The 25,875-nt window shown below is 35.8% G+C and overlaps 1 protein-coding gene and 1 long non-coding RNA gene across 7 annotated transcripts; both read left to right on the forward strand.

Moving 5' to 3' along the window:
• The first annotated feature begins 1,436 nt into the window (after nucleotides 1-1,436).
• On the forward strand, nucleotides 1,437-11,988 carry LOC148874135 (wall-associated receptor kinase 2-like). 4 transcript variants are annotated; one of them, XM_088965112.1, is made up of 6 exons: nucleotides 1,437-2,467; nucleotides 8,213-8,374; nucleotides 8,465-9,304; nucleotides 9,400-9,570; nucleotides 9,933-11,144; nucleotides 11,333-11,988. In XM_088965112.1, the coding sequence occupies exons 1-5, from the start codon at nucleotides 1,570-1,572 to the stop codon at nucleotides 11,126-11,128; spliced, it is 3,267 nt and encodes a 1,088-aa protein (XP_088821238.1). In that variant the 5' UTR covers nucleotides 1,437-1,569; the 3' UTR covers nucleotides 11,129-11,144; nucleotides 11,333-11,988. The 4 variants fall into 4 exon arrangements, with proteins under 4 accessions (XP_088821238.1, XP_088821240.1, XP_088821239.1 ...); XM_088965114.1 differs by having other exon boundaries at nucleotides 8,468-9,304; XM_088965113.1 differs by lacking the exon at nucleotides 11,333-11,988 and having other exon boundaries at nucleotides 9,933-11,265.
• A 5,520-nt stretch (nucleotides 11,989-17,508) lies between these two features.
• On the forward strand, nucleotides 17,509-24,229 carry LOC148874136 (uncharacterized). Of its 3 annotated transcripts, none has more exons than XR_016105091.1 (5): nucleotides 17,509-17,937; nucleotides 18,022-18,164; nucleotides 23,073-23,155; nucleotides 23,259-23,354; nucleotides 23,570-23,889. It is a non-coding gene; the product is annotated as an uncharacterized LOC148874136 (long non-coding RNA). The 3 variants fall into 3 exon arrangements; XR_016105093.1 differs by lacking the exon at nucleotides 23,570-23,889 and adding an exon at nucleotides 23,897-24,229 and having other exon boundaries at nucleotides 17,511-17,937; XR_016105092.1 differs by having other exon boundaries at nucleotides 17,511-17,937; nucleotides 23,479-23,889.
• The last annotated feature ends 1,646 nt before the right edge of the window (nucleotides 24,230-25,875 follow it).

The raw sequence follows: 25,875 nt of genomic DNA on the forward strand, positions 1-25,875 counted from the left end.
ATGTCAATTCTTAGATTGCCAAAATTCAAAATTTTTATTAATTAATTTCACCTTGGCTACAACATTTTCCAATTGGAATGTTTCTATCTGTCACCACAGTTTGAAGTCAAAATTAACTTTACAATAAAATAAACCGTTTTTGTCATAGTTTTTAAAACCGAATCAGATCGGATGATCGGACCGGAAAAACCGGCTGATTGGTTTCGATTTTCCTTAGAACCGGATTTTCTCCAAAAACCATTGATTTTGATCAGTAAATCACTGACTTAGGCAATTAATCATTTAAATGGTTTTGACCATTTTAACTTTTTTTATTCTTTTGTCAGAATAGACCAACTGTTTGATTTGAACGATCGGACCGTTCAACCCAATAACCAAACCCCTAACCGGTTAAGTATATAAGTCAGTTTTAAAAATCATGGTTTTGGTCACCGGTTCCCAAGTCAAACAGCCTACTGTCTGCTCCAAACCCGGGTCGAATGGTTTCAAGTTCCAAAATTGAACTCAAAGTGCTTATGACCGATTCCCAATTCAATCAGTCCAATCACTCGGTCTAATCGGGAGTCTCTTGAAACATGGGTTACTGTGACAAATTTAGATTGGCTGATGTAGCAAAAGGATATACCATCAGTGTCGTGAGTGTGAATTCACTTCTTATCTAACAAACTTATAAAAAAATAGGGGTTAGGGTCCAAGAACGTATACAATATTTGCTACGGTCAAGTGGAGGGTTGCAACATTTATTGTGTTGCAACCCTTAATTTGACAGACAATGACACGGTCAAGTGGAGGGTTGCAACATTTATTGTGTAATAAAAAAAAAAACTATTTTTAAAAGGAATCTTGACATTGTTTATTGACTAAATGAATGGATTGAATAGGAAAGGGAGCCATGTGGTTGGTTTGATGAAATAATAAATGAAAACTAAGACTTTCATCATCACCATCATTATCATCTAAGTATATCCTATTTTTAGTGTTATATTCATCGAAATTATGAATTCTTAAATTATACCCCTTCAGCCAAATTCTTCGCTCTTTGTACCAAACCAAATACAGCTTAAGGTTAGAGTTTGTTTATTTTCAATTTTAAGGAAAATGTTACCCTCAACTGAATTATGATATTTTCAAAATATCAAAATTACCTTTTACAATAACATTATATTAAAATCCGTTTACATTTGGGCACACCAATCCTTTTTACCTTTACTCAAGGAACAGGTAAGAGGTTGCTCAGGCAGTCAAGACCAAGTCATCTCCCATGATATACACTAAGTTCAAATTTACATTTATTTATTTGTGACTATGATTTACGTTCCTACAGTTCAGTTTGGACGGAGTACGAAACTATAAATACAAATATGTGGGTTTTATATTATTTTACTTGTATTTGCACTGCATATATTTATATTCCTGCTCTGACCCTGGGATGAATCGTCATTCTCTCTAATATTTATTATATATAATAGTAGATGATATTCATCAACAACAAAGTGCAGTATTATCAGTTTGCCATTATTCCAGGACTACCTTCAGAGTTTAGAACCCCAATTTTCATTTCATCCAAGTATGCCTTGGCCCATGTTGCTTCGTCTCATCTTACCATGGCTTCTGTCCATAACAAAGGCAACAGAAGTGTCGACCTTATCTCAGACGAAGCCTGGCTGCCAGGACAACTGCGGGAACATCAGCATCCCATACCCGTTTGGTATAGGAGATGATCCAAACTGTTTCATGGATTACGATTTCAAGTTGATATGCAACACCTCTAATGACAATCCTGTGCTGCAGACCCAAGACGGCCAGCCCGTCTTGAATATATCGTTGCAGGGCCAACTGACGACCTCCATTCAAATCGCCGTCCAGTGTCAGGTGGGGGACAGCAAGCTGTGGAATAGTCCCGACCCTGCACTTCAACTTCAGAAAGCGTACAGGGTCTCCAACATCAGAAATATATTCATGTCTGTCGGTTGCGAGATGAATGGACATTTGTACGACTACACGGGCTGGGTGCTCTATATTAGTTGCGATTCGTTATGCTTGGAGGATACTCAAATAACAGGATTACCTTGTGCAGGCCTTGGATGCTGCCAGAGCTCGATACCCAAGGACCTCAGTTCTTTCTGGGTATGCATTGAAAATTATTACAGCATATCCTACAGTGGGAATGCCAGCAAATGCGCATACGCCGTTCTGTCAGAGCAGGAATGGCTCAGCTCGCATGTGTTCGACCTCTGGACTATGAGAAACAACTTGGATTACCTTCAGAAAAATAGGTTGAGAAATCCATTAATACTTGACTGGGCAATTCGAAACAAGACCAGTTGCGTGGAAGCGCAAAGAGTAGCGGCTGATTATGCATGTGGGAGCAATACCTACTGCACGAACTCAACAAATGGACCTGGATATCTTTGCCATTGTATGGAAGGTTACGATGGGAATCCTTACCTTCCCAGTGGATGCCAAGGTATGAATTTATTATGCCTGTCAGGAAGAAAAGATAGTTGACCTGGTGATAAGATATATGAGGCTCACACTCATTCAACCTCTGAGTGTGAGATCCATGTATTTTATCACTGGCGTGGGGTCCCGCAGCCTACTACCATCCGTTTACAATTGCATCACATTTGGGGTGGCCACAAACCGCGTTTTTTATGAGTTATTTGAGCTTGGTTTATAAAATGTTCGGTTATATAGGGTGGTTTGTTAATCAAGCCGAGCCCGAGCTCAGTGAAGCTTGATTCGTGTGACTAGTATAATAAATAAATATTTTTTTATTATATACATATATATACAAATGCATATATATAATAAGAACTTTTTATTTTATATAATAATATTTTATAAATGATATTTTTATTTTTTATGTAAAATAGTAAATAATTTTTATAATTCTTTTTTTTGTATGTAAAATAAACACAATTTTATATGTATATTTTTTCTTGTTTTTTACATGTATAATAATAAATAATTTTTATAATTCTTAATTTTTTGTATTTAAAATAAAAAATATTTTTATATGTATATTTTTTTATTTTTTTATAAAAAAAAACTTGGCTTGCATTGTGCTCAAGCGGAGCCTAGCTCGAACTTGCGAACTTTGAACCGAGCCGAGCTCAAGCTCAAATTTCTAACTCGAATCGAGCTCGAGCTTGAGCCTAACACAGTTTCAACGAGCCAAACTCAAATAGCCAAATATTTAGCTCAACTCGGCTTGAATCTACCCCTAAATTCACATATATATCTAATCCAACATAATCTGATTCCATTGAATTCAAATGTAAATGCTCATGTGTACTAAATATTTATATTGTGTCTATTCATAATGTTTGTATGACTGTTGTGTTTTTATATTCAAGTTTTATAAAAGTAAATTTTAAATAATTTTGTTCATAAATTATAATATGAAAGACTATACAATATTTTTATCATTTTAATTTTATTTTATTTATATGAACCAAATTTGATTTGAATCCCTTTTAAATATATAAACCAATCAAATTTGAATATGTATACTTTTAGGAGAGAAAGAAGATGCAAGTCAGTATCCGATTTGAGGACTGCATCAGTCATGACCATTTTGGGCTGGCCCATTGAACTTTTAACAATTTCCCAATCCGAGTTAGCCCAAGTTGTACCTCTCTTAGGGCTGTCAATGGATCAAGTTAAATGGTTTAAGTTCGAATTGACTCATGCCTACAAGGTCAGGCTTATTAGGGTGTAGGGTCAGGTTAGAGTTTTGATTATTTAATGCAAATCGTGTAAAAGTTTGGCTGACCTGGCCCATTGGGTCATAACACCCCTAGGCATATAAGAGGTATTTTCGTAATTTAGTCTGACTTCTAACCCCTAACCTTAACGTTTATGATTTCTTCCAATACTTGCTTAACCCAAATTGGGTGTAGGATTAGGTCAGAATTTTGATTATTTAACCCTCATCAGCTTTAAGTTTGGCTAACCCCCACCCATCGGGTCATAATACCCCTACACATATAGAGGGTATTCTTATAATTTGTTAGAGTTTTGATTATTTAACGCAAATCGTGTGAAGGTTTGGCTGACCTGGCCCATTGGGTCATAACACCCCTAGGCATATAAGAGGCATTTTCGTAATTTGGTCTGACTTCTAACCCCTAACCTTAACGTTTATGATTTCTTCTAATACTTGCTTAACCCAAATTGGGTGTAGGATTAGGTCAGAATTTTGACTATTTAACCCTCATCTGCTTTAAGTTGGGCTAACCCCTACCCATCGGTATATAATACCCCTACACATATAAAGGGTATTCTTGTAATTTGGTCTAACTTCTAACCCCTATTCTTAAAGTATATGATTTATTTCACTATTTTTTGTTCTTTTTTCTTTCACTTTGGAATCCATAAACCAATTTCCAACTTAAACTAATAGCTTTTGAGCTTTCAAAAAGTATTAAGTTGAAAAACTATGGAACAAGTTGGGTTGGTATTGAGTTGAACCCTATAGGTTGGGGCAGGTACAGAATCTGCATAGTATTGAGTCGGGTTAGTTGGGTTAGGTCAGGGTTGAGTTAAACCCATGCCAATCCACTCAACCTGATACCAACACAATCCATGTCGCAATGTTTCGTTGTATTTTTTTCTGACACATTTTGAAAGCTCGAGCCATTAATTTAAGTTGGAAATTCGTTTATGGGGTTATTGGGTTGACATCCTTATTCTGCTATGATCTATTAGAGAGAGACCTATGACATTCCTAATTAGGTGTGATCATGGGATGGGCTAGGTTAGGCTATATGCCTACTATAAAGCTTTCTTAATTTAATCATTTTAAGATTAATTTTGTAATATTACTATTTTTATTAATTTTATTGATAAACTAATTTTATTGTAAATTATTTTCTTCATAAAATTAGTAATTTAATTGAACTTTCAATTAGTAATTGTCATTGTCATCATCATCATCATCATTATTATTATTATTATTATCACTATTATTATTATTTTATTATTATTTTGACAAAATTGAATTAATTTTTACAATTCCCATTTTTTAAATATAACTTAAATGGATTAAAATTATAAATTTTATAATTTTATTAGTAATAAAAATTAATAATTATGCTACCTAATTAAATTAATTAGGATTGTTTAAGTACATAAATAAGTTACCTAATTGAATAAGTAATTTAAATCATGAGCTTGTTTAATAATTTGCACTTACAACTGTTGTATAACATATAAAGCCATTTTGGTATCAAGCTAGTGGACCCATATGTAGTACAGGTCTAAACTCAAAAGGGACCTACAGCTAGGGATGCAACTTAAGGGAGCCTAGCCTGGGTCGAGATTGTTTACATGGATTAGGCTTGGATATTAAGTCCTTGGGTTGGGCCTAGGACTAAATGTTTGAGTTTCTTTTTTTTTTTTTTTTTTAATTTCGAGGGTTGAGTTTCTTTATATATATATATATATATATATATATATATAAAGCTCAAACTGAGTAAATCAAAATTTAGTGCAGGTTGGGCTCACATTGGATAGATCTAACTTGGCCTTGGTCTCGGGCCTTAAACCCAATTCTAATGGACGGATCTAAGTTGAGTTTAATTACTATGGAATTATTTTACTTACTTAATTAATTAAATAAATGTGAAGTTATTTTAATTACTGTGATATTTTACTTAAATAATACATTATTTTAATTAGTTATTTTACTTAACAAATATTCAAATAGTAGTTTACAATTAAATTAGTTTCGAATAGTTAGGCAAATAATTAAGTAACATAATTTGCATAAATTATGGTAATTTTCAAAAGTAACTACCATAGTTATTAATTATATTTATACTTAATAATTTAAGTAATTGCCAATAATAATTTAATTATAATTATTATTATTATAATTATTATAACATAACTTAATATTATTTAAAATAAAAATAACTATAATTTAAATAATACATTAAATATGGTAATTTACTATTAAATTACTTTCTCAAAACGTTTGATAATTAATTATCATTTATCGAGAGTAACTTCTTATCATTAATTAATTAACCATAATTAATTAAGTATTTAATTATCAACTCTACTCAGTTATTTAATTATTTAATGAATAATAGTAATTATTTGAGAGCAATTATATCTACCTAATTAATTTAAGTGTATTTAATTAATTTTGTAATTGTATTATTTATAATTATAATATTATTTTTAATTAATTATTAAATTTATCTTAATCCTTAACGTCCTTAATACATTAAGGTTGTCAATGGACTGCTAAAATCAAATACCTGATTTGATCCCACTTCATTGATAAAAATTCAAATTTCATAATATAAAATATAATAATATGCATATATGTATATATTCTGTTAAATATAATATTTTAGTTATATGTATAAGTAAAAAATAATTAATTCGTTATTTTATTGAATGAAGGAAAGCTGGATTATATCTGAATCTGATTTGAATCCAATACTTTGGATTTCAGATTGTATTCGGATTTAGAATTTCAATAATTTGACGGGAAACTCATCATGCACGGGAGTACTGTAAATAGTAGGCCCCAAACATTTCATTTGTGACAAGAACCCACCCTCATTTTGTAGAAAAATGATAAAATACAACCAAAACACAAAATATAAAGCAAAAGTAGGAAATATATAGGAAATACAACAAAAATGAAGAAAAGGAGGAAATGAAGCAAAATGCAAACGAAAGTATGAAAGAATGAGATATACAGAAAACAATGAAAATTGCAAAAAAAAAAAGTACTGGTTGGGACCTCTGCGATGCATGGGTTTTGTTAATCAAAAAAAAATTATAATTTGGTTTTAAAAGTAATTATTCTTTACTAATTTTATTAATTTGTATTATTTTTAAATAGAAAATAAAAGGATATTAAATTAGTGAAAAATATTAACATAAATTTACAATTACTTTTAAGTGAGAAACTTAAATAGATTTAAAGTTAGTATTTCAAACCTGCCACTATTGGATGGTCGAATTGTTCAAACCGTCACCTGGCCATGATTTTGTTCAGCTTTCCTAAAGTCTAGGGTTTGGTAAAAAATTGTTCGACCCTAGTGGCTGAACCGTTGACCTATTCAGCCAAATCACTAGGTCATGGGTTGCACGCTAAATGTATATGCAAACTTCTAGGTGCCATAACTTTGCATTCAGTTGTCTAATTAGGGTGAACTTTACATCAATTTGTGGTAATCTTTCAAGACTTATGTGTCCCAAGGGCCAGACGTGCCTTGTCTTGCTATTTTTTTTCCAAAAAACCCTTTTTGGCATCAAATCCAAAATTTTGACATTTTTTAAAAAGAAAAGTTAAAACATGAAATAAAAAATATAATTTAAACATTAATTAATACATATAAAATATAATTTATGTGGAATACAATATACATTATTTTATTGATATAATATATGTTCATACATACATACATACATACATACATGTTGATGTATTATGGTCTGACCCGTTTGTTTTATTAGTAAAATCAATATTATTAAATGTTACTATCTTTTACTATTTTCAATTTTTAAATAGATTATAAATTATAATATTTATTAGTACGAATAGTTAATAATGATTAATTGATTATAGGATTAGTAATTATTAAAGAATTACTAAAATAATTATTTGTAAATTTTAAATTATTTTTAGACAATTAATAAACCAATTGTATTTGTCACACCGTTTTAATCTTTGATGGCAAATAATCTTAGGTGGTGGCTTTGAGTCTTTGATCAGCATTTTCAACCTTTTTTTCCTGGTGGATAAAATAGGTTCTATGATGATACAGTTTAATTCTTTTCGTTTTTAGTTGTCTTTTTACAATTTTCTTTGGCACATATTTTTTTTTATTGATTGGGTTCTTTTTTCCTGCAACTATAATTCCATAATGGCAAAACTGATGTAGTGTTTTAAGCTTTTACACACACTTAAGACGGTTTTGGCAAATGCTCGCTCAACAAAACGAATCAGTGTTTTAAAAACCGACCTGGAGGCTAAACCATTTATATATATATTTTATATATATATATATATATATATATATATATATATGTGTGTGTATAGGTGTGTATATAAATATGTATTTTATGAATAACTAATATATAATTATGTTCTTGTATTATTCTTATATTAATTAATGTTTTGGTTTAGTTTATAAATTAAAATGTTACTAATGGGATTTTGTTTTGGACATGCACCTATCAGTACTCGACTGGTCTACTGTAAACAAGAGCTGTGAGAAAGGATCTACTAATTATGCATGTGGGGAGAACACCTACTGCTCTTACTCCAACGATAGCCGTGGATTTCTTTGCCATTGCATTGAAGGTTACCAAGGAGATCCTTATCTCCCTGAGGGATGCCAAGGTGTGAATTAATTTAAATTTTCAATAATGTCTTGTATTAAGAAGGATGTGAGATACAACACCACCAGTTGACCATTTGTGTTGATGGCAGCAGCAGAATCCACATCCTTAGAGACAAAGCCAGGATGCCAAAACAAATGCGGGAATGTTAGCATCCCATACCCATTCGGTCTCGATGGAGATGATCCAACCTGTTTCAGAGATGAATTTAAGTTGTTCTGCAACACTGCCACTGATCCTCCTCAACTGTTAATGATAAGAGAAATTCTCGTTATGGACATATCACTACAAGGTCAACTGATTATACTCTCCACCTGGGCTTCCATCTACTGTTATACTGGAGACAACCAAAGTTATAGCTACACTACACCTATGCTGTTACCAAATGTATACAGATTATCCTACACCCGAAACCAGTTCACGGCTGTTGGTTGTAACACACTTGGCGTCTTGTCCGGTTATAGTTCTAGTAAGTTCAATTTGGGGTGCATTTCATCTTGTCCTTATGATACCGTATTGACTGGGCGACCTTGTGACGGCATTGGATGCTGCCAGACCGCAATACCGAAGGATCTTCATGCATTTACTCTGGAAGTTCGAGAGTATGCCAAAACAACCAACAAATCGAACTCTTGGAAGATCAGCAGATGTGGCTTAGCCTTCCTATCTGACCAAATGTGGTTCACTTCAAATGCATCTTCCCTGTGGAATTCAAGAAATGATGTGGATCGCATTGTAAACATTGGCATCAAAGCTCCAGTAGTACTTGATTGGGCAATTCGAGAGAAGAATTGCAAGGAAGCACAAAGAGCGAATGATTATGCTTGCGGGAAGAACACCAACTGCACAGACTCCACAAATGGCCCTGGATATCTTTGCCATTGCTTGAATGGCTACCACGGAAATCCATATCTCCCCACTGGATGCCAAGGTAGGAGTTCACGGATATATGGGATATTAATTGCTCGGAGCATGGTTCAAGCTACCTATGTAATGCTTCTTTCTATCTTTGTTTTGCTCTGGCAGATATAAATGAGTGTGAAGATCCAAAGAACAATCCTTGTGTAAGCAGTTGTACGAATACAATTGGTTCTTACAACTGCTCTTGTCCAAAGAATAGCTATGGTGATGGTAAAAAAGATGGTCAAAGATGCATTGCCAAGAGTAAAATCTTTCCTGCGATTAAGGTCTTTCTAGGTAATCCTTCTTCATCAAGAAACAGTTTTCATGTTAGTAGTTTTGGATCCTGCATGAATTAGTGTATGACTACTTCATAGACAGATAATTATATTTATATAAGATAATGTGTACACGTTTCAGAGATTGCTAGATCAAGAGTTGAACTAAAGACTTTACCCACATATATTTTACTAATTATCTGCAAGCATGACACTGGCATGTATCTTAACTTGAAGAAAAACCAATTAAATTCTTCCTTCTTGTAGTGAAAAGGGAGATGAACCCACTCTAATATAAAAGACTGATATATGATACATTTCTCCCTTACTATTATAATAGCTCTGCTAACCAAGTAACATTCAAATTAATGCTATATGCAGGTATAGGTTTCGGTGCCATATTCTTACTCATTGGTGGTTCTTGGTTACATTTCATCATAAGGAAACGCAAACTCCTGAGGCTAAAAGAAAAATTCTTTCAACAAAATGGTGGCATGCTTTTGCAACAACGAATATCTTCACATGAAGGTGGTTTTGAGTTCTTAAAGATCTTTACAGCTGAAGAGTTAGAGATGGCAACCAATAGGTACAATGAGGACTGCATCCTAGGCCGAGGTGGTCAAGGTACAGTGTATAAAGGTGTTCTGCCTGATCACCGAGTAGTTGCCATTAAAAAGTCTAAAGTAGTTGATGATGGCAAAATTGAGCAATTTATAAATGAGATTATTATTCTTTCTCAAGTTAACCACCGAAATGTAGTGAAACTCTTGGGGTGTTGTTTGGAGACTGAAATACCCTTACTGGTTTATGAATATGTCTCCAATGGAACCTTGTTCGATCATATTCAAAGAAAGAATGGCATCTCCTTGCTTTGGGAAGATAGGTTGAGGATTGCAATAGAAACTGCTGGTGCATTTGCTTATCTACACTCTGCAGCTTCAATACCAATCATCCATAGAGATATCAAATCCACAAACATATTATTGGATGATAATTATACAGCAAAAGTTTCTGATTTTGGAATTTCGAGGTTACTTCCAACAGATCGAGATCAAGTAACTACATTAGTTCAAGGGACCTTGGGCTATTTAGACCCAGAATATTTTCATAGTGGTCAGTTAACAGAGAAAAGTGATGTTTATAGCTTTGGAGTGGTTCTTGTGGAGCTTTTAACAGGGGAAAAACCAGTTTGTTTTGAAAGATCACAAGAACAAAGGAATTTAGCTACATATTTTGTTTCTTCAATGAAAGAAAATCGTCTCTTACAAATCATTGAGGATGAGCTTTTAGATGATCGTGTAGCTGAAAAAATTTTTGCAGTTGCCGACCTTACAAATAGATGTCTGAACATAAGAGGGGAACACAGGCCCACCATGAAAGAAGTTGCCATGGAGCTGGAAGGATTAAAAAGGTTGGAAATAAAGTCATGTGTTCAAGAATTGAAAGGAGAGAATGTTAGTTTACAATCTGGAATCACTACTCCTATCCTTGTACCACTAAGGCACTATCCATCTGATGCATCTATGCAGTATAGTTTGGAGAAAGATGCATTATTATCTATGGCATTTCCACGTTAAGATATATCCTCTAGATGTAAGATTTTTTTTTTCTTTTCTATTAGTTTATGATGCTTTAAAATAATTTGGTATCATAGTTGTAAGCACATGAGGATTTTACTTCTTTAATGTTTTTATTGAAATATAAGTAATTATAACTGCTTCTGTAAAAGGTTTCCCCTCATTACAATAAATCTCTCTAAGCCTTTCTTTCTTTTTTGGTAGGAAACAACATTTCATTAAACAAAAAGAACGAAACTGCCAAACACAAAGCAACAGAAACTGAACTGAGGAAAAAAGCAAGCACAAACACAACAGTCAACCAGCATGTCTTCTCGAAGCACCTCATCCAACCAACTAGGCAGATCACCAACTAACAGGCTTGTAGAAAGCAGACCTTTTTGAGCTGCTAGGTTTGCAGCCTGATTTGCAGACCTACAGGCTTTGCTGAAAGAAACCTTCAAGATCTTGCTTAATTCTATGATGTCCAACACCAGAAAATGCAAGTGGCTACAAGAATTAGAGTAAAATAGTCAATTGACTACAATCACTTTCAATAACAACTCTATAGAAATTCGAGGAAATTGCAAGCTTCACTGCTTCAAAACGTGGCTTTAACTGGAGAATAAGCATGGCAGGGACCAAAAGAAACTGCTAAACACAGACCTGAGCTATTTGTGGTAACCACCCTGAAATCTTCTCTGCTACTAGTTTCGAAAACAGCATCTGAGTTTAGCTTTAAACAGCCCGAATCCGGTAGATTCCAAGATGAGAACAGGGAGTGCACATTAGAAGGGCACACTCCTTGTATATCCTCCTTCTTAAGACTCTTCATCTCCTCCACTTGCCTGCGAATCAGAAACAACACATTGGAACTATTAGCATCTGCATTATTAAAAATTTGATTGTTCCTTTAAAGCCGAATGTTCCATAGAATAACAATTGAATGCATAAGCAGCTAGCTCTCAGATCTCTTCCTTGCCATGCTGGTCACAGAGGGCCAACCATTCTGAAAACCTGCTACTAAAAGAATTAGCCTGATTTAACTCAAGGATTTTCAAACCAAATGCTACGGTCATGGTCAAAAAAAAAAAAAAAAGAAACGTTGCATAACACTTTCAACCTCTTTTTTACAAATGTCACAGCTACTTGTATTGCTAATGTGTTTTTTAAACAAATTTTCTTTGATAGGAATAGCATTTAAACAACAACGCAAAGAAAACTTTTGATCTTCGGTTGACCTTGTAATGTCTAGATAGCTTTCCAGACATTTTTCCTACTTCCAACCCCAAGATTCCTGCAAAGGAAATTGTGAGATTAGGAACCATCTATCTATTACATACTTCGTTTCACCACCCTAGACCACAAGATGGATGGGTTAGACACAAACCCCTAAGCGAACTTAACTAACATAGCTTAATTGAAAGCTAAAGGATCAGGGAAATCCGAGCCCCCATTCAACTTATTTTTGCTAACTTGTTATCAACCTGAGAAAAATTTCGGAAGCTAAAGGTGTGTTTTCTTCCATTGATACCTTATGATATTTATATACAAACAGTGGAGTTCCTTGCTCCCCAAAACTTTCTAAAAACAAAGGTCTTCCTAATCCAAAAGGGAAAACAAAACAAAAAGACTTCCTATCTGGTAACATACAGATCTGGGACTCTCCTGTAACTTACAGATCCGGGACTCTCACGAGTCTTATCTCCGTCCCCCTCAAGGTGGTGCATGAGGATTGCAAATGCCAATCTTGGGAAAGAAATAATCAAACTGTTTTTGTCCGAGAGCCTTTGTGAAAATGTCGGCAACTTGTTCACTGGTACGTACATGGGAAGGCACAATGGTGCCGGCTTGGATCTCATTGCGAATGAAATGACAATAGATGTTTTAGCCACTTCAACTCACAACTAGCAGTAGCCATTGACCGGTATTCCACCTCGGCCGAGGAACAGGAGACAGTATGTTGTTTCTTAGTCTTCCAAGAGATGGGGGAATGTCCTAACATGACAAAGTCCTGCAAATAGTTGGGGGTCCGCTTTTCTCGATGTCCGTGGCCTAACAACTCCATGGTGGGTTGAGGAGCAACTGGAGTTTCATTATTTCAGCAATCTGTATGGCTCATTGTCTCATCAAGAGGACCTGCCTCATTATCATTATCCGTGTTTTGATGTTCTTCTTCATTGATCATGTCGCTCCCTCTGACTTCTATACGAGGTGACTCAGATACCATGTTAGGAGTGGCCCAAAGCAACCCATCATTTACTTTGGCTACGGGAGGATTGGTTACTGAGGGTTGATATTTCGGAGTGGCAAAGGAAAACTCGGCCTCACTAAACACCACGTCTCATGAGACGAAGTAATCACCAGACTCAAGGTCGTACAATTTCCACCCCTTTTTCCCAAAAAGGCACCCAATAAAGACACATTTCCTACTCCTAGCGGAAAATTTGTCATGGCCTCGAGTATGCGATAAACATAAGCAACCAAAAACTCTGAGATGTTTATAAGGACTTTGCCCAAATAGCATCTCGTAAGGTGTTTTACCACCAAGGAAGGTCGAAGGTGTCAGGTTAATCAAATACCCTGCGGTCAAAACACACACACCCTAGAAATTGATCGGAAGATGTGCTTGAAATCTGAGCGCTCTGGCTACATTCAAAATATGACGATGCTTCCTCTCCACACGACCATTTTGTTGTAGTGTCCCAATGTAGGAAGTTTGAAATAAAATTCCTTGCTTGTCAAAATATGACTTCAAGGATTTAAACTTTATTCCATTATCACTTCTCACCACCTTAACCTTCTTATTAAATTGTCGTTCAATAATGACACAAAAATTTTTGAATGTTCTACCAACTTCACTTTTTTCAACCAGCAAATAAATACAAACTACTTGAGAATAATCATCGACAATTGTCAGAAAATATACAACACCACAAGATGCAAGTATTCTATAAGCACCCCATAAGTTACAATGAATTAATACAAAACAATCAGTCACTTTATTGCTGCTTTGAATAAAGACATCTCTAGTTTGTTTTGCCGTCAAACAAGCATCACAGGTTTTGTTCCTACTATTACTGATATTAAGAATTAAGCTAACCGTTTGATAAGAGCGGTGTCCCAATCTCCGATGCCTCAAATCACATGACCCAATTCCATCTATCTTGTAAGCTCAAACCGGCGCCACACCCTTGAAGACATAGACCCCATCAAGCTGTTCACCCACACCAATCAGAGTCTAGATGCAGTCCTGTATCACACATAACTTATTAGTAAATGTCACAATATAATCTGTATCACAAAGTAATCGACCTATTGACAATAAATCACAATTAAGTTTTGGGACATATAATACGTGCAGCAATTTAAAATTATTTCCTAGTTCAACAGTGCCTTCTTTCACGGCTTCGGTGTGTGCACCGTTGGGTAACCTAACAGGACAAGGTGCAAGATCATAGGTGTTGACGAGCACATTTAAATTCCCTGTCATGTGATGTGACACCCCAGAGTCAATAATCCATTCAATGGAGTAATTCTTACCAGAGAGTTTTTCATTGGTCTTGGTTTTGTAAGCATTAAGCATGCTTACAAGAGTCTACCATTGCTCGTCATTGAGCCCGCTTAGTCCGGTCCAGTCTCTGTTAGTCACAGCTGCATCATGCCTTGCTGATGATTGAGCAGCATGAGCCTTTGTCGTACCTCGGCCACGTCCACCCCCTTTTCCTTGTCTTGCACCACGTCAGGTCGAGGTATCGCGGGGTCTGTCTCCCCACCAATCAGGGTATCCAATTTATTGGAAGCAACTCTTTGCCTCATGGCCAAATCGACCACAATTGTTACACACAATTGTTTTGTCTTCTGAAGCAGCTTTACTGTCTCACAATGTCTGCGAGGCTTGTGCTGCAAAACCAACCACATCTACCCGTTCCTCCTTACCTCGTGCCAATGATCGATGTTGATCTTCTTGTATGATCATTGAGTAAACTTTATTCATATTTGGAATTGGCTCCATACTCAATATGTTGGAACGCACAGTTCCAAATATAACATCATCCAAACCCATCAGAAATTGGTGTTTCTCTTTTTCTCTTTCTTTAACTAGTTCGGTTGCTGCTCCACACCTGCACCCGCATGTACATACGGGTACCTTAGAGTAGCTTCCTAATTCGTCCCACATTGCCTTCAATTTTCCATAATATGCAACCACTGCACCTTAGAGTAGCTTCCTAATTTGTCCCACATTGCCTTCAATTTTCCATAATATGCAACCACTGTCTGTGCATGTTGCTTGTAGTTAGCAAGCTCGAATTTAATCTGATAAATCTGGGGTCCATTGCCGATCGAGAATTGTTCCTTCAGATCATCCCAAAGTTCTTTGACCATCTCTATATACGTGATAGTTGAACGCAGTGATGGATCGACGGTATTGAAAACCCAAGCCACCAACATCGAATTCACAATCCACCAGAGATCAATTTCCAGAGCATCATCTTCTGGCTTCATGACCTTGCCTTCGATGAAACTGATTTTGTTTTTGGCACGAAAAGGCAGTTCTCATCACCTTTGCCCATTCGTCGTAGTTATCTCCTCTCAAGACCACCGGACTGATAATAACTCCAGGATTATCTAATGGATGCAAATAGAAAGGAGAAGACGGTCCAATAGACTTACTCGAGCTTTCACCATTCCTGTCGTTATTGGCAATCATGGTGACCAATCAACAAGACTCGTCAACAGTAATATCGAGTTCTTGAAGAAACAGGAAGAAACACGGCACAAGAACAAGCGGATTACTGTCATAGTCTTTGATTATCCTCTAAATCGTCGATTGGCAGGAACGAGCTTGGTTTATCATAGTCAATGGGCTTCGGCTGCTGATGCTGTTGAATATTGTGACTCGTGCACTGTTCCAATCCTTCTTCAAAAGTAAAAGAACCAGGGTATGTGAATACAAAAGAGATCCGAGGGATGGAGATATTATAGTATGTCAATTCCTTTGTAAGACTACAACTGGTCACTGCTGTCTGCTGCTACGTTGGCTGCGACGCTCAGTGGTCGGTGGACAAACGGTGAGAGGAAGAATGAAGAGTGGATCAGTGAACCAGTGGATCATTCTTGACTGTCCAAAGGAGAAAGGAAATAAGGAGAGATGTGTTTAGTCTCCATGAGAACAGAAAGAACAATTGCAGAGAAATAGTTCAATCAAGAAAGCATGATCGTTGTTGGGTCAAGAGTTGCAGGGAGACGACCGAATTAAGAATCGTTGAGTAGAAGGAGCACGGTTGGATCAAGAACCGTTGAGCAAGCACTGATCACGGTTGAGCTAGGAGTTGTAGCCTGATCAAGATTTGTAGAGAGGAAACGAGAAATGCCGATGAACGGCTGGATCAAGAATCGATGGGCAGAGGAAGCACAACTTAATCAAGGTCCACCGAACTTAGACCAAATCAAAATTGCATAAGAGAATCAAGAAACACAGAGGAAACAAGGAGAGACGGATTTCCGCTCTGATACCATGAGAAAAATTTCGGAAGCCAAATATGTGTTTTCTTCCATTGATACCTTATGATATTTATATACAAACGGTGGAGTTCCTTGCTCCCCAAAACTTTCTTAAAAGAAAGGTCTTCCTAATCTAGAAAGGAAAACAAAACAAAAAGACTTCCTAACTGTACAGGTAACATACAGATCTGGGACTCTCCTATAACATATAGATCCGGGATTCTCGCGAGTCTTATCTCCGTCCAATACAACCAATCAAGCAAGTTCGCTTTTTCCCATTGACTTCCCTCACCAAAACTTTTTCTAAATTTGCTTCAAATATTCATTACAAACTCTCTTTGGGTGTAGGAAACATGAGATACAATAGGAAGGAATGGTAGACACCACTGACTTTAGGATGCAAGTTGGAGACAAAGATGACTCCCGACTAAGCGGAGTTCACCTTTGGCCCGAGGCTCTCTCATAATGCTTAATTGCTTCCATGATTTTCTTCCCTTCTTCTAAATTTGCAAAAAGTGAAAATAAATCTATCATCTACAAACAATAGGTGAGAAATGATGGGCCAATCTCTATTCAATTTTACACCACATAATTGATTCTCATTTACTAGTCTATTAAGAGTTGTCAAGAGGACATCAAAGCACAAAATGAATAAATAAGGAGAGATGGGATCTCCTTTTCTAAGATCCCTTGTTGGAAACACCCTTCTACTGGCATTGCCATTTACCAAAACTTGATAAGCCACTAAGTTAGACACTTTATGATCCAATCAGTCCACTTTTCTCTAAATTGCATCATTTCTAAAACTCTCATTAATAAAATCCACTACACTGTTTATCATACGCTTTACTCATGTCCATCTTTAAAGCCATCACTCCATTGTGTTAGTTATTTTCATAAAGTGGAAGATTTCATGAGTAATTACACTACAAGAAAAAACGGCTACGCCACTGACCTTGATGCATCAATGGTGCGGTTTTATCATAACTGTCACCATTGAATAAAACCAAGAAAATGATTAAAACAGGGTGTCGGTTCAGTGAACTAAACAGGCGGTATTTGCATTGAAGCGGTTTCAGTGAATAAAACTGGTTCAATGCTTTCCCTCCATTTCTAAATTCACATGGAGCCACGCGATTTCTACGAGCAATATGACTCCACTTCTACTTTCTCTCCTACACAACTCTACTTCTCCACTTTTTCTCCCACACAACAGCAATGAATGGAAAGTTTCCTTCGTTGATCGTGATTCTGAATCGTTGAGGTCGGATTTATATTCAATCGACGCATTGAGAATTGTGAAATTCAACAGAGAGTCGAGAAAGGTACGTTCATCGACCCCTATATTTTTTATACCCCATTCGTCTTTCTGTATAAATTATAAAACCCTAATCTTGCCTTTTTTTTAGGTCGAGAACAGCTACTAGTCTACACTCCTAGTACGCAGAAGTTCAATCTATATTTTCTTTATACTCGCGGTTTTGATTTCTTTCCTCTTAGCGGTGACGAGGCTCTTAAACTTTTTCAAGAGGATCTTGCGCTATTAAATATTGTAATATCCTATAATCCATATTAATTTATTTACGCTATCTTCTTTTCTTGCTTTGGTTCTTATACGAAGATGAGTACATGTGTCATAGATCAAGTATGTGAATGCAAGTTTTTTTGTTGCATTGGTTCTATACTCCTAGCACCGAAATAATTGCTGTTCTTGTAAGTTTTTTTGTTCGCCATTGTAAATTGTGGGTTTTTGCATGCTGATGGATTCTTGAATTAAGTGCATTGTGCATTGGTAGGATCAGTTATACTTTTACAGTTCCAGTTCTTGATAGTTTTGATAACACTTGAGTTGTAGTTAATTCTGCTTCAGTATACTCCTTTCTTCAGTGAATTTGATTTCTTTGGAAGTATATGATTCACCAAGAAAGCCCCTTTCTTGGGTTTAAAAGCAAATTATTTTTAGTGAATCCTAGATTTGATAGAAAAGACATGTTAATTTTGCTTTGGCAATAATGCTTAAGTGGGTTTAGGATGGTCTGTTAATTTGATAGGGTGAAGTGAAATTTGTGCTTAGAAAGCCATGTTAATCTGTTGAACCTAGAAAGCCATGTTAATTGCTAAAGGTAAGACTGTTAAAAGGAGATTTGCATTAACTTAATATTGTATAAATTCACATATTAGAGTCATTTGGGCAAGCCTATTTTTAAAACCGGGAGAAGAAATTCCTATGAGAAGGCTAACAGATTTCCCTTATGTAATGGTTTGTTAGGATATCTTCCCATGAGTGAGTCTGCTCCATTTGTTGCAAATAGTAGGTTTCTGTGCAATTAAAGCACTTCCCTTTTACATACTGTACAAATTGTGCTGCTTTTTCTGGCTTTTGCAAGTAAATCAAAATGTTTGCATATTTGAAAACTAGCACATGGAAGGATAATTGATTGGCCCTTGCATTTATAGTCAAAAATGCCAACAATGCTTGGGCTTTCTTTCAGGGACATAAGATCTTTTTCTATATCAAATTCTTCTGAGAATGTTTAATAGTTTTTCCAGTTAAGAATTAAAATAACACTCCAGTGGTGTCTCATGGAATTAATATCTGCATCATGATAGTAAGGAGAATAATGAACTCTTGTCCCCCATATAGCCATATGTGCTCTCTGTGCAAGAATGATAACACAATGATGGCACAACAAAGGATAGATACTAAGAATCATTTAGAAAATCAAAATTAAAAACTGAGGCCACTATCTCTAGTGAGTTTAAAATAGTACTTGTATTACCTAATCTTGTATGTCAGGATTGTTTAAGCTCTCTGGTCTCTAGGAAGAAAATGTGATTAATGTATATTCTAAAAGGTCTTCTATTAACTATCAATTGCCTTTTTGGTAGGATGTTTAGATATTATATAGGGAGGACTACTGAAGTATCCTTAGGTCCAAACTCCGAGGAGTAAGAAGAATATAGATAGGTCTGACCAATCCAACCATGGTCAGACTGGTGATGTAGGATGTATAGAAACTTCTATTTTTTGGGCTTGGAACAGGGTTTTGGAGTAGACCTGTTCGTGGACCGGGCTGGGGCTTGGCTTTTGCCAAAATTTGAATGGGGCCCAGCCCAAAGTCTGAGCCTGACATAGTGTAAGTCAGGCTTGAAGCCTGGCTCGTGAACAGGTCTATTTGGGAGTTAATTATAAATCTGGAAATCATGTTTAGAGTAAGAGGATTTATGAAGAATAGGATGGTTCAGTTATCTATTAAAAAAAGTATAGGAAGGGTTGATACATAAACAATTTTAAAAAGGAAATTAAGAAAACAGAAGGGAAGAGGGGATAAGTCATTGCTGGAGTCAGCACAACAGGTTCCTTGGCATCAACACTAACCCAAGCATGGAGTCTGCACCTTTGGTTGCTTGAATCACTCCAACAGCAGTAATAGAAAAAGAGAACATACACAATGACAAATTAACAGGAAAATGGAAGATTTTATAGGATCAACTTTGATAGGGTGAGGTGAAATTTGTGCTTAAGTGGGTTGAAGCCAAGGTAGTGCACTGAGTAAAAGCATTGGATGCATTTGCACCTTTTACAATAGATGACATCATTAGGAATTGGTAGCATGTCACATCCTCCTTTATAATAATTCTCTTTTGTTTTTTTCACAGAGGCTCTATTCTGGACTTGTTGGCATTGAGTACTATACGAAGGCAGAATTATGAACAATACACTGAACAGAAGTCATGTATCCAGCCCCACATAGTGGACAAGGCTTAGACGATTGGCTAGATAGAAACAACAAAGTGTCCATGCGGGATCATGGAAACCTGGACACACTTAAAGGGAGATTATTAAATGTGAATTGGGGCTGGGTACTAGCTACAAGTGAACACCATGTTAAGCCACTAGCCTCACAGAGGTAGGGGTGAATAGAATTTGGAAGTATTAAGGATTAATTCTCCAACGATAGAGTTAGTAAATTTTTAGTGATGGCTAGGCTAGAAAAGGCTAGCTGCCCTCAAGGGGTGCTTGGAACATGAAAGTTATACCTTATTTTTATAATATATAATTATATAATAAAATTAATTGTGGCTGATCAAAACAAGAATTCAGCTTTTATCACAAATACAAGTTTCTAGTGTTCAAGGATAATCATAATTGATTGAATTCTGAGTGGATTTTACACCTTTAGCTAAAAGGAAAAAAATCACAAGTCAAATATATACTTATATCAACCAATCTAAAAAATCAATACTTTTATTATAGCTAATATCAACCAAACAGAAGATAGAAAAAATACTAACCTTTCTGCAGGCATTGCTGACCCTTCAAATAGTTCTTCCACTATACCTACAGTTGCCAGACTTTTTGCTAGTTTATTTGTAGAATCAGGGGATCTCTTCCTGAATATAAGAGCTCTACAATTATTCTGCTTTTTGGGAGGGTCCACATGTGTTCTTCCCTAGTGAACACAGGAACCAATTTCTGTAGGCTGATACTTTGATAACCTACCCATTACCACCAGCAGTAGCTATAGTTCTCTACCCTGGACACCCTGAGCTTTACTTTTCTACTCTTTATTAAGAAATTTGAAACTAGTTAGCATGTTACCTTGAGATAATCAACTATGACTGCTATGACACACCTTTTTTTTTAGGAATTCACTAGAAGGAACCAAACAAGTGAACGATGTAGCAATTCACCAAGTAGGTTATTACCAAATCATATTGAATTTGATAGTCTCCAAACAAACAACTTCAAGTTACAGTCTTTTATGTTTATAGGTTGCAAATAGAATTTGATCTCATTGATGAAGGTAGCCTAAAATTAATTGAGCATAAATGATTTTTCACACACTAAATGGGGTTCTCTGGACACACAAGTCAAATTCATTTTATACATTTCAATGCCAGTCCTGCTAAGCAGGCCAGCAATTCAAGCCAGTCACTACTCACTAGCATCTCAACCATTCACCAACTTTCCTAATTGTGATTCACATCCACTGTCAGTACTTGCTAATGAATAAACAGAAAAGAAAGAATATAAAAACAATTAATCAAATCAACAATAATAAAAAACACCATTTATGCCCAACTGTCACCCTTCAACTGGAACACTATCCTTTATGTTCTCTTATGACAGCATGGATGTCCAATTTGGATATGGACTCGGTCAAAGAGAAAGGCAGTAAAGAAGAATATCAGAATGCCTGAAATTACTGAAATCTCTGGAATATTTTATCTGTAGACCCTCATAAGACCAATACGAAGGAAGCTGAAGAGCATGCTTCTTTTTTGCAGAAATGTTGTGGGATACTTCCCATGCAGAAGATCATCAAGAAGCAGTGACACTGATAATCCTCAAGACCCTTTTTTTCTCATATTATATTCTGCAGATGCATTCTATAAAGGAACTCCTTCCAACTTCTCAGAACTTCCACCTCTGCTACTGCTACTACTGGAAGAGTTGTATTCTGAAACATTTTAAATTATTCAGCAGTATTTATTGCTGACAATTACAATGCTAGAGTAGAGATGAATCCCAAACAGATCTAATTGACAGTGCTTGGGAACAACTTCAGTTGCCGATCCTTAGGAGTGGCTTATCATTACCTTTAGGACACAAATCAAGATCAGATAAATGAAAAATGCACCAGGATGGACCTTAGCCTGCCCAATATTGCCAGATTATAACTTCTGTTCTTTAAGCTTAACATACCACATGCCACTCCTAGTTGTATTATAACTCTTCAATCTGCACCCTCAGATCTAGATAGTTATCTTGATATGAAAATAAAGTAAGAAGCTGAGTGCTACAATGCATTGATGTGTTGCAGCCTGTTCTGACCCAGATCTCAGCAACCACATGCTCAGCATGCTGGACCTTCTCAGCCCGAGTCAGATGTGGGTGCTAAATCAAGTGCTGAAAAGCTTGAAGATCTATTTATTAAAGCTTTCAATTAACTTAGAGTAGATTTTATCATAACCATATGATTGGGGTAGGGGCAACCTTGTCATTGTAGTGGAGTATATCAGATAACTAGGGTGGTAATAAATTATTTTGATAATTCTTTTCCTGTTTGGATTTTATAATAACCATTACCGGTTAATTAGGACCTTTTCATTTTACTGGTTGTCTTTGGAGCAATCAGTCATAAAATGGATAGGAGCTGGATTTATCTTCCAAGGTACCCTTCGTAGTACATAACCTCTCTTCTAGGAATAGATTTCATTATATAATATTTGATTTGGTAATATGTTGTTTGGGGTTTAATGCATTATGTAGGAATGATCCAACATATATTGAGGGAGCGTAAAAATTTATTGAATTTGTTGTTGGTGAATGAAGAAACTAAGGGACTAGATGCATATGCAGGGGTGGGGTCTAATACAGTAGCTGAAGAATATTACAATTTGCTAGGTGATGCTGAATGAGTTGGCTATCTAACATACTTGTATATGATTATAGGCACAAGCTGCAACCAATAAAGATAACCGCTCCAAGCAAAGATTAAAGCACATTGCTGGTGCAAAAGGTTTTGCAAGGATTCGGTAAGAGTTGGTAATCGTATTATTTGATTTACAAAGTTTGTTGTTAGTAAATCTTTTATTTGTTAAGAGTGACAATATATACAATCATTTTTTTTTATAACAGCGAAAGGAAGGGAATAAAGAAATATAACATACTGTGGTATTTATTGCGACTCATAGGAAGAAAGATGGGGAACCTGTTGATCCACAATCTGCTGAGGTAATGGTAACCATATTTTAAATATGAAACCTTATAATTTATTAAAGAAATGTTAAACCATTATTATTAATAACATAAATACAAATGGTCTTTTAATGCATTCAATATTTGTGTTCTATTTAAGGAACAAATGCAAAATTATATGTCATAATATCCAGAAGATCAGATAGAGGATAATGGACCGAATAACATATATGCTCATGTTATGGGCCCAGAATGTCATGGCCGAGTGCGTGGACTAGGGTTGGGTCCAACCCCAACTAGGTTCAATGGCCCCCGACAAAGGAATGATGAGCAAAGAAGAGCCACACAAGAAGGGCAAACAATAGCTGAAGAGCGTGCAAATAAATTGGCTAAGGAAAATAGGGAATTACAAGCTTGAGTAGATGAACTGCAGGCTAGATTGGCCAATAGACAGCTAATAGCTTGTTGATATATATATATATATATATATATATATATATATAATGTACTTTTATGTCTAACAAAATTTAATGTCACGTTTAATAAGATGAGAACCAACATGTCTATTATTGCTGCAGGGTGTAGCGAAATGCATCATAGATTTTGCCAAATTTTAAAACAAAAGGAGAATTCTAGGAATGATTCATACCTTGGCAACCAGAAGGGAGATAAGGAACCCCATGGTAACCTCCATGCAGTGGAAAATATATCAAGGGCCATTGTTGGAGTAAGAGCAGTAGGTGTTATGTCCGCATGCATAATTAGTGGCTCCTTTCTCACAGCTCTTGTTCATAATAGACCGCTCCGTTGCTAGGCAGTATCCAAAAGTAAAATTCTATTAGAGGCATTTTATAAGTTAAAATCTAAAAATTTAAGCAGTTAATATTAATTAAGAGTTGGAATGGTTATTCTAAGGCTTTATTTGCTTTTCGATAAGTTATTTATTCAGGTAAATGCAATTATTTGGGTAAGTTTTACTGGGAAACACTTACCCGGGTAAGCGCATTTACCCATATTCTTTTATTTCTCAGGTAAATAAGGTAATGACCATTTTAGTCATAAAAATTTATTATTAAAAGGTGCATTTTTGTCCCATTCAAGTGTTAGCAATTTTCTTTCTAGGTGGAAAAGTTATTAACCCACCTAGGAGATGTCCAAGAAAATAAACTTTCCCTGATCCCCACATTAATCTGAAAAATGTACATAGGATTCTTCGTCAATGGGAACCACAATCCTATTGACCAACTTCCCCCCTCTCAAAGTCTAAGGCAATTTCTATGTTATAGTAATGGTACCTGAAACATCAGGTGAATTATATAGTTAAAGGGAAAACCTAAAACCTATTGTTAGAAATACATGATATCGAAAGAGCTTTGACCAATCAAAGCCCCATGAATGTCGATAAATGCCACTTGTGTTATAACATTTAAAAATAAGGCTACATTGTCAATATGTAATAGAAGTTCAAATTAGTTACAGACTTCCAGTTGATAGCTAGGTATGTTAAGGGGGAGTTGAGAATTGATATCTTTTGCCAATAAAACACCGTCCAGTCCTCTACTAATTTGATCTAACACCATACATCTCACCATGAAACTAGGACCCACCATACATAAGATGTGCGGTGTGAGATTATGTTGATAGGTTGTTGGAAAGTATTTTTATTGCCAGGTCATTCGGGCTCTGGTAAGGGCTGTTTAAGCATTAACATGCACCAAACATCAGGCTATCAAATATACATATCTATCGAATGCAATTAGGGGATTTTATTATTGAGTCCACCTTTGGAAATCGTAGTTTCACTGTATAAGTGGGATGAATCTTGATCATGAATTGATGCCAAATTCATAGAAGGATGCAATTTATAAGGAACTACTAGTAAACTAATAAAGGGCTGTAATTTCAGATTTCAGAAGTCTATTTATCAATGTAATTAATGAAGTTGATAAAAAAATTCAATTAATCACGATAAACTTTTAATTTTACAAGATATAATGGCATACATGGCTATGTTTTAATTTTTTCGTAGGTAACAATATGGAATTGCAAGGAACTTTGAGTGATATCAACCCGAAATCCAAAGTGTGATACAAGCCAGATGTTTCCATCAAATATCAAATCAAAGTCTTTGATGCCAACAATTGACTAGATTGCAGAAGATTAAAACACATGAGAAGCAAAGAGTTGTTCTGATCTGGTCCTCACAGGGCACGTCTCACATCAACGTTACGCCGAGTTTATATCTGCGCCCCATGGGGTGGTGCCCCATGGGAATATCTCTCGATGATACTATTAGACCCAATGATGTCATTATCGGGAGATGTTCTCAATACAAGGCAGGGATGTGCTGTGGGACGTTGTAGGTGCCCCCTTGTGGGATGCAGATCTGAACTCCGTTACACCATATATTAGCCGTACATCTGGAACATCTTGAATATTTACGGAGAAGTACGGATAGGCCCATTTCTGATTTCCATTGTAGAGTTATAAACATTCAAAATAGAAACAACCCACATTCTATGCATCAATGCCCGAACGTGAATTGGCATCAATTTCC

Source organism: Nelumbo lutea, chromosome 1 (assembly GCF_056320005.1).
Source record: "Nelumbo lutea isolate HS-2025 chromosome 1, American lotus-T2T, whole genome shotgun sequence".
Taxonomy (NCBI): domain Eukaryota; kingdom Viridiplantae; phylum Streptophyta; class Magnoliopsida; order Proteales; family Nelumbonaceae; genus Nelumbo; species Nelumbo lutea.

Excerpts from the sequence above, each read along its gene's own strand:
- LOC148874135 (XM_088965112.1), top strand. The coding sequence starts at position 1,570 with ATGCCTTGGCCCATGTTGCTTCGTCTCATCTTACCATGGCTTCTGTCC. Across the intron at positions 8,375-8,464 it reads TCTCCCTGAGGGATGCCAAG|CAGCAGAATCCACATCCTTA; the intron begins GTGTGAATTAAT and ends TGTTGATGGCAG. Across the intron at positions 9,305-9,399 it reads TCTCCCCACTGGATGCCAAG|ATATAAATGAGTGTGAAGAT; the intron begins GTAGGAGTTCAC and ends TTGCTCTGGCAG.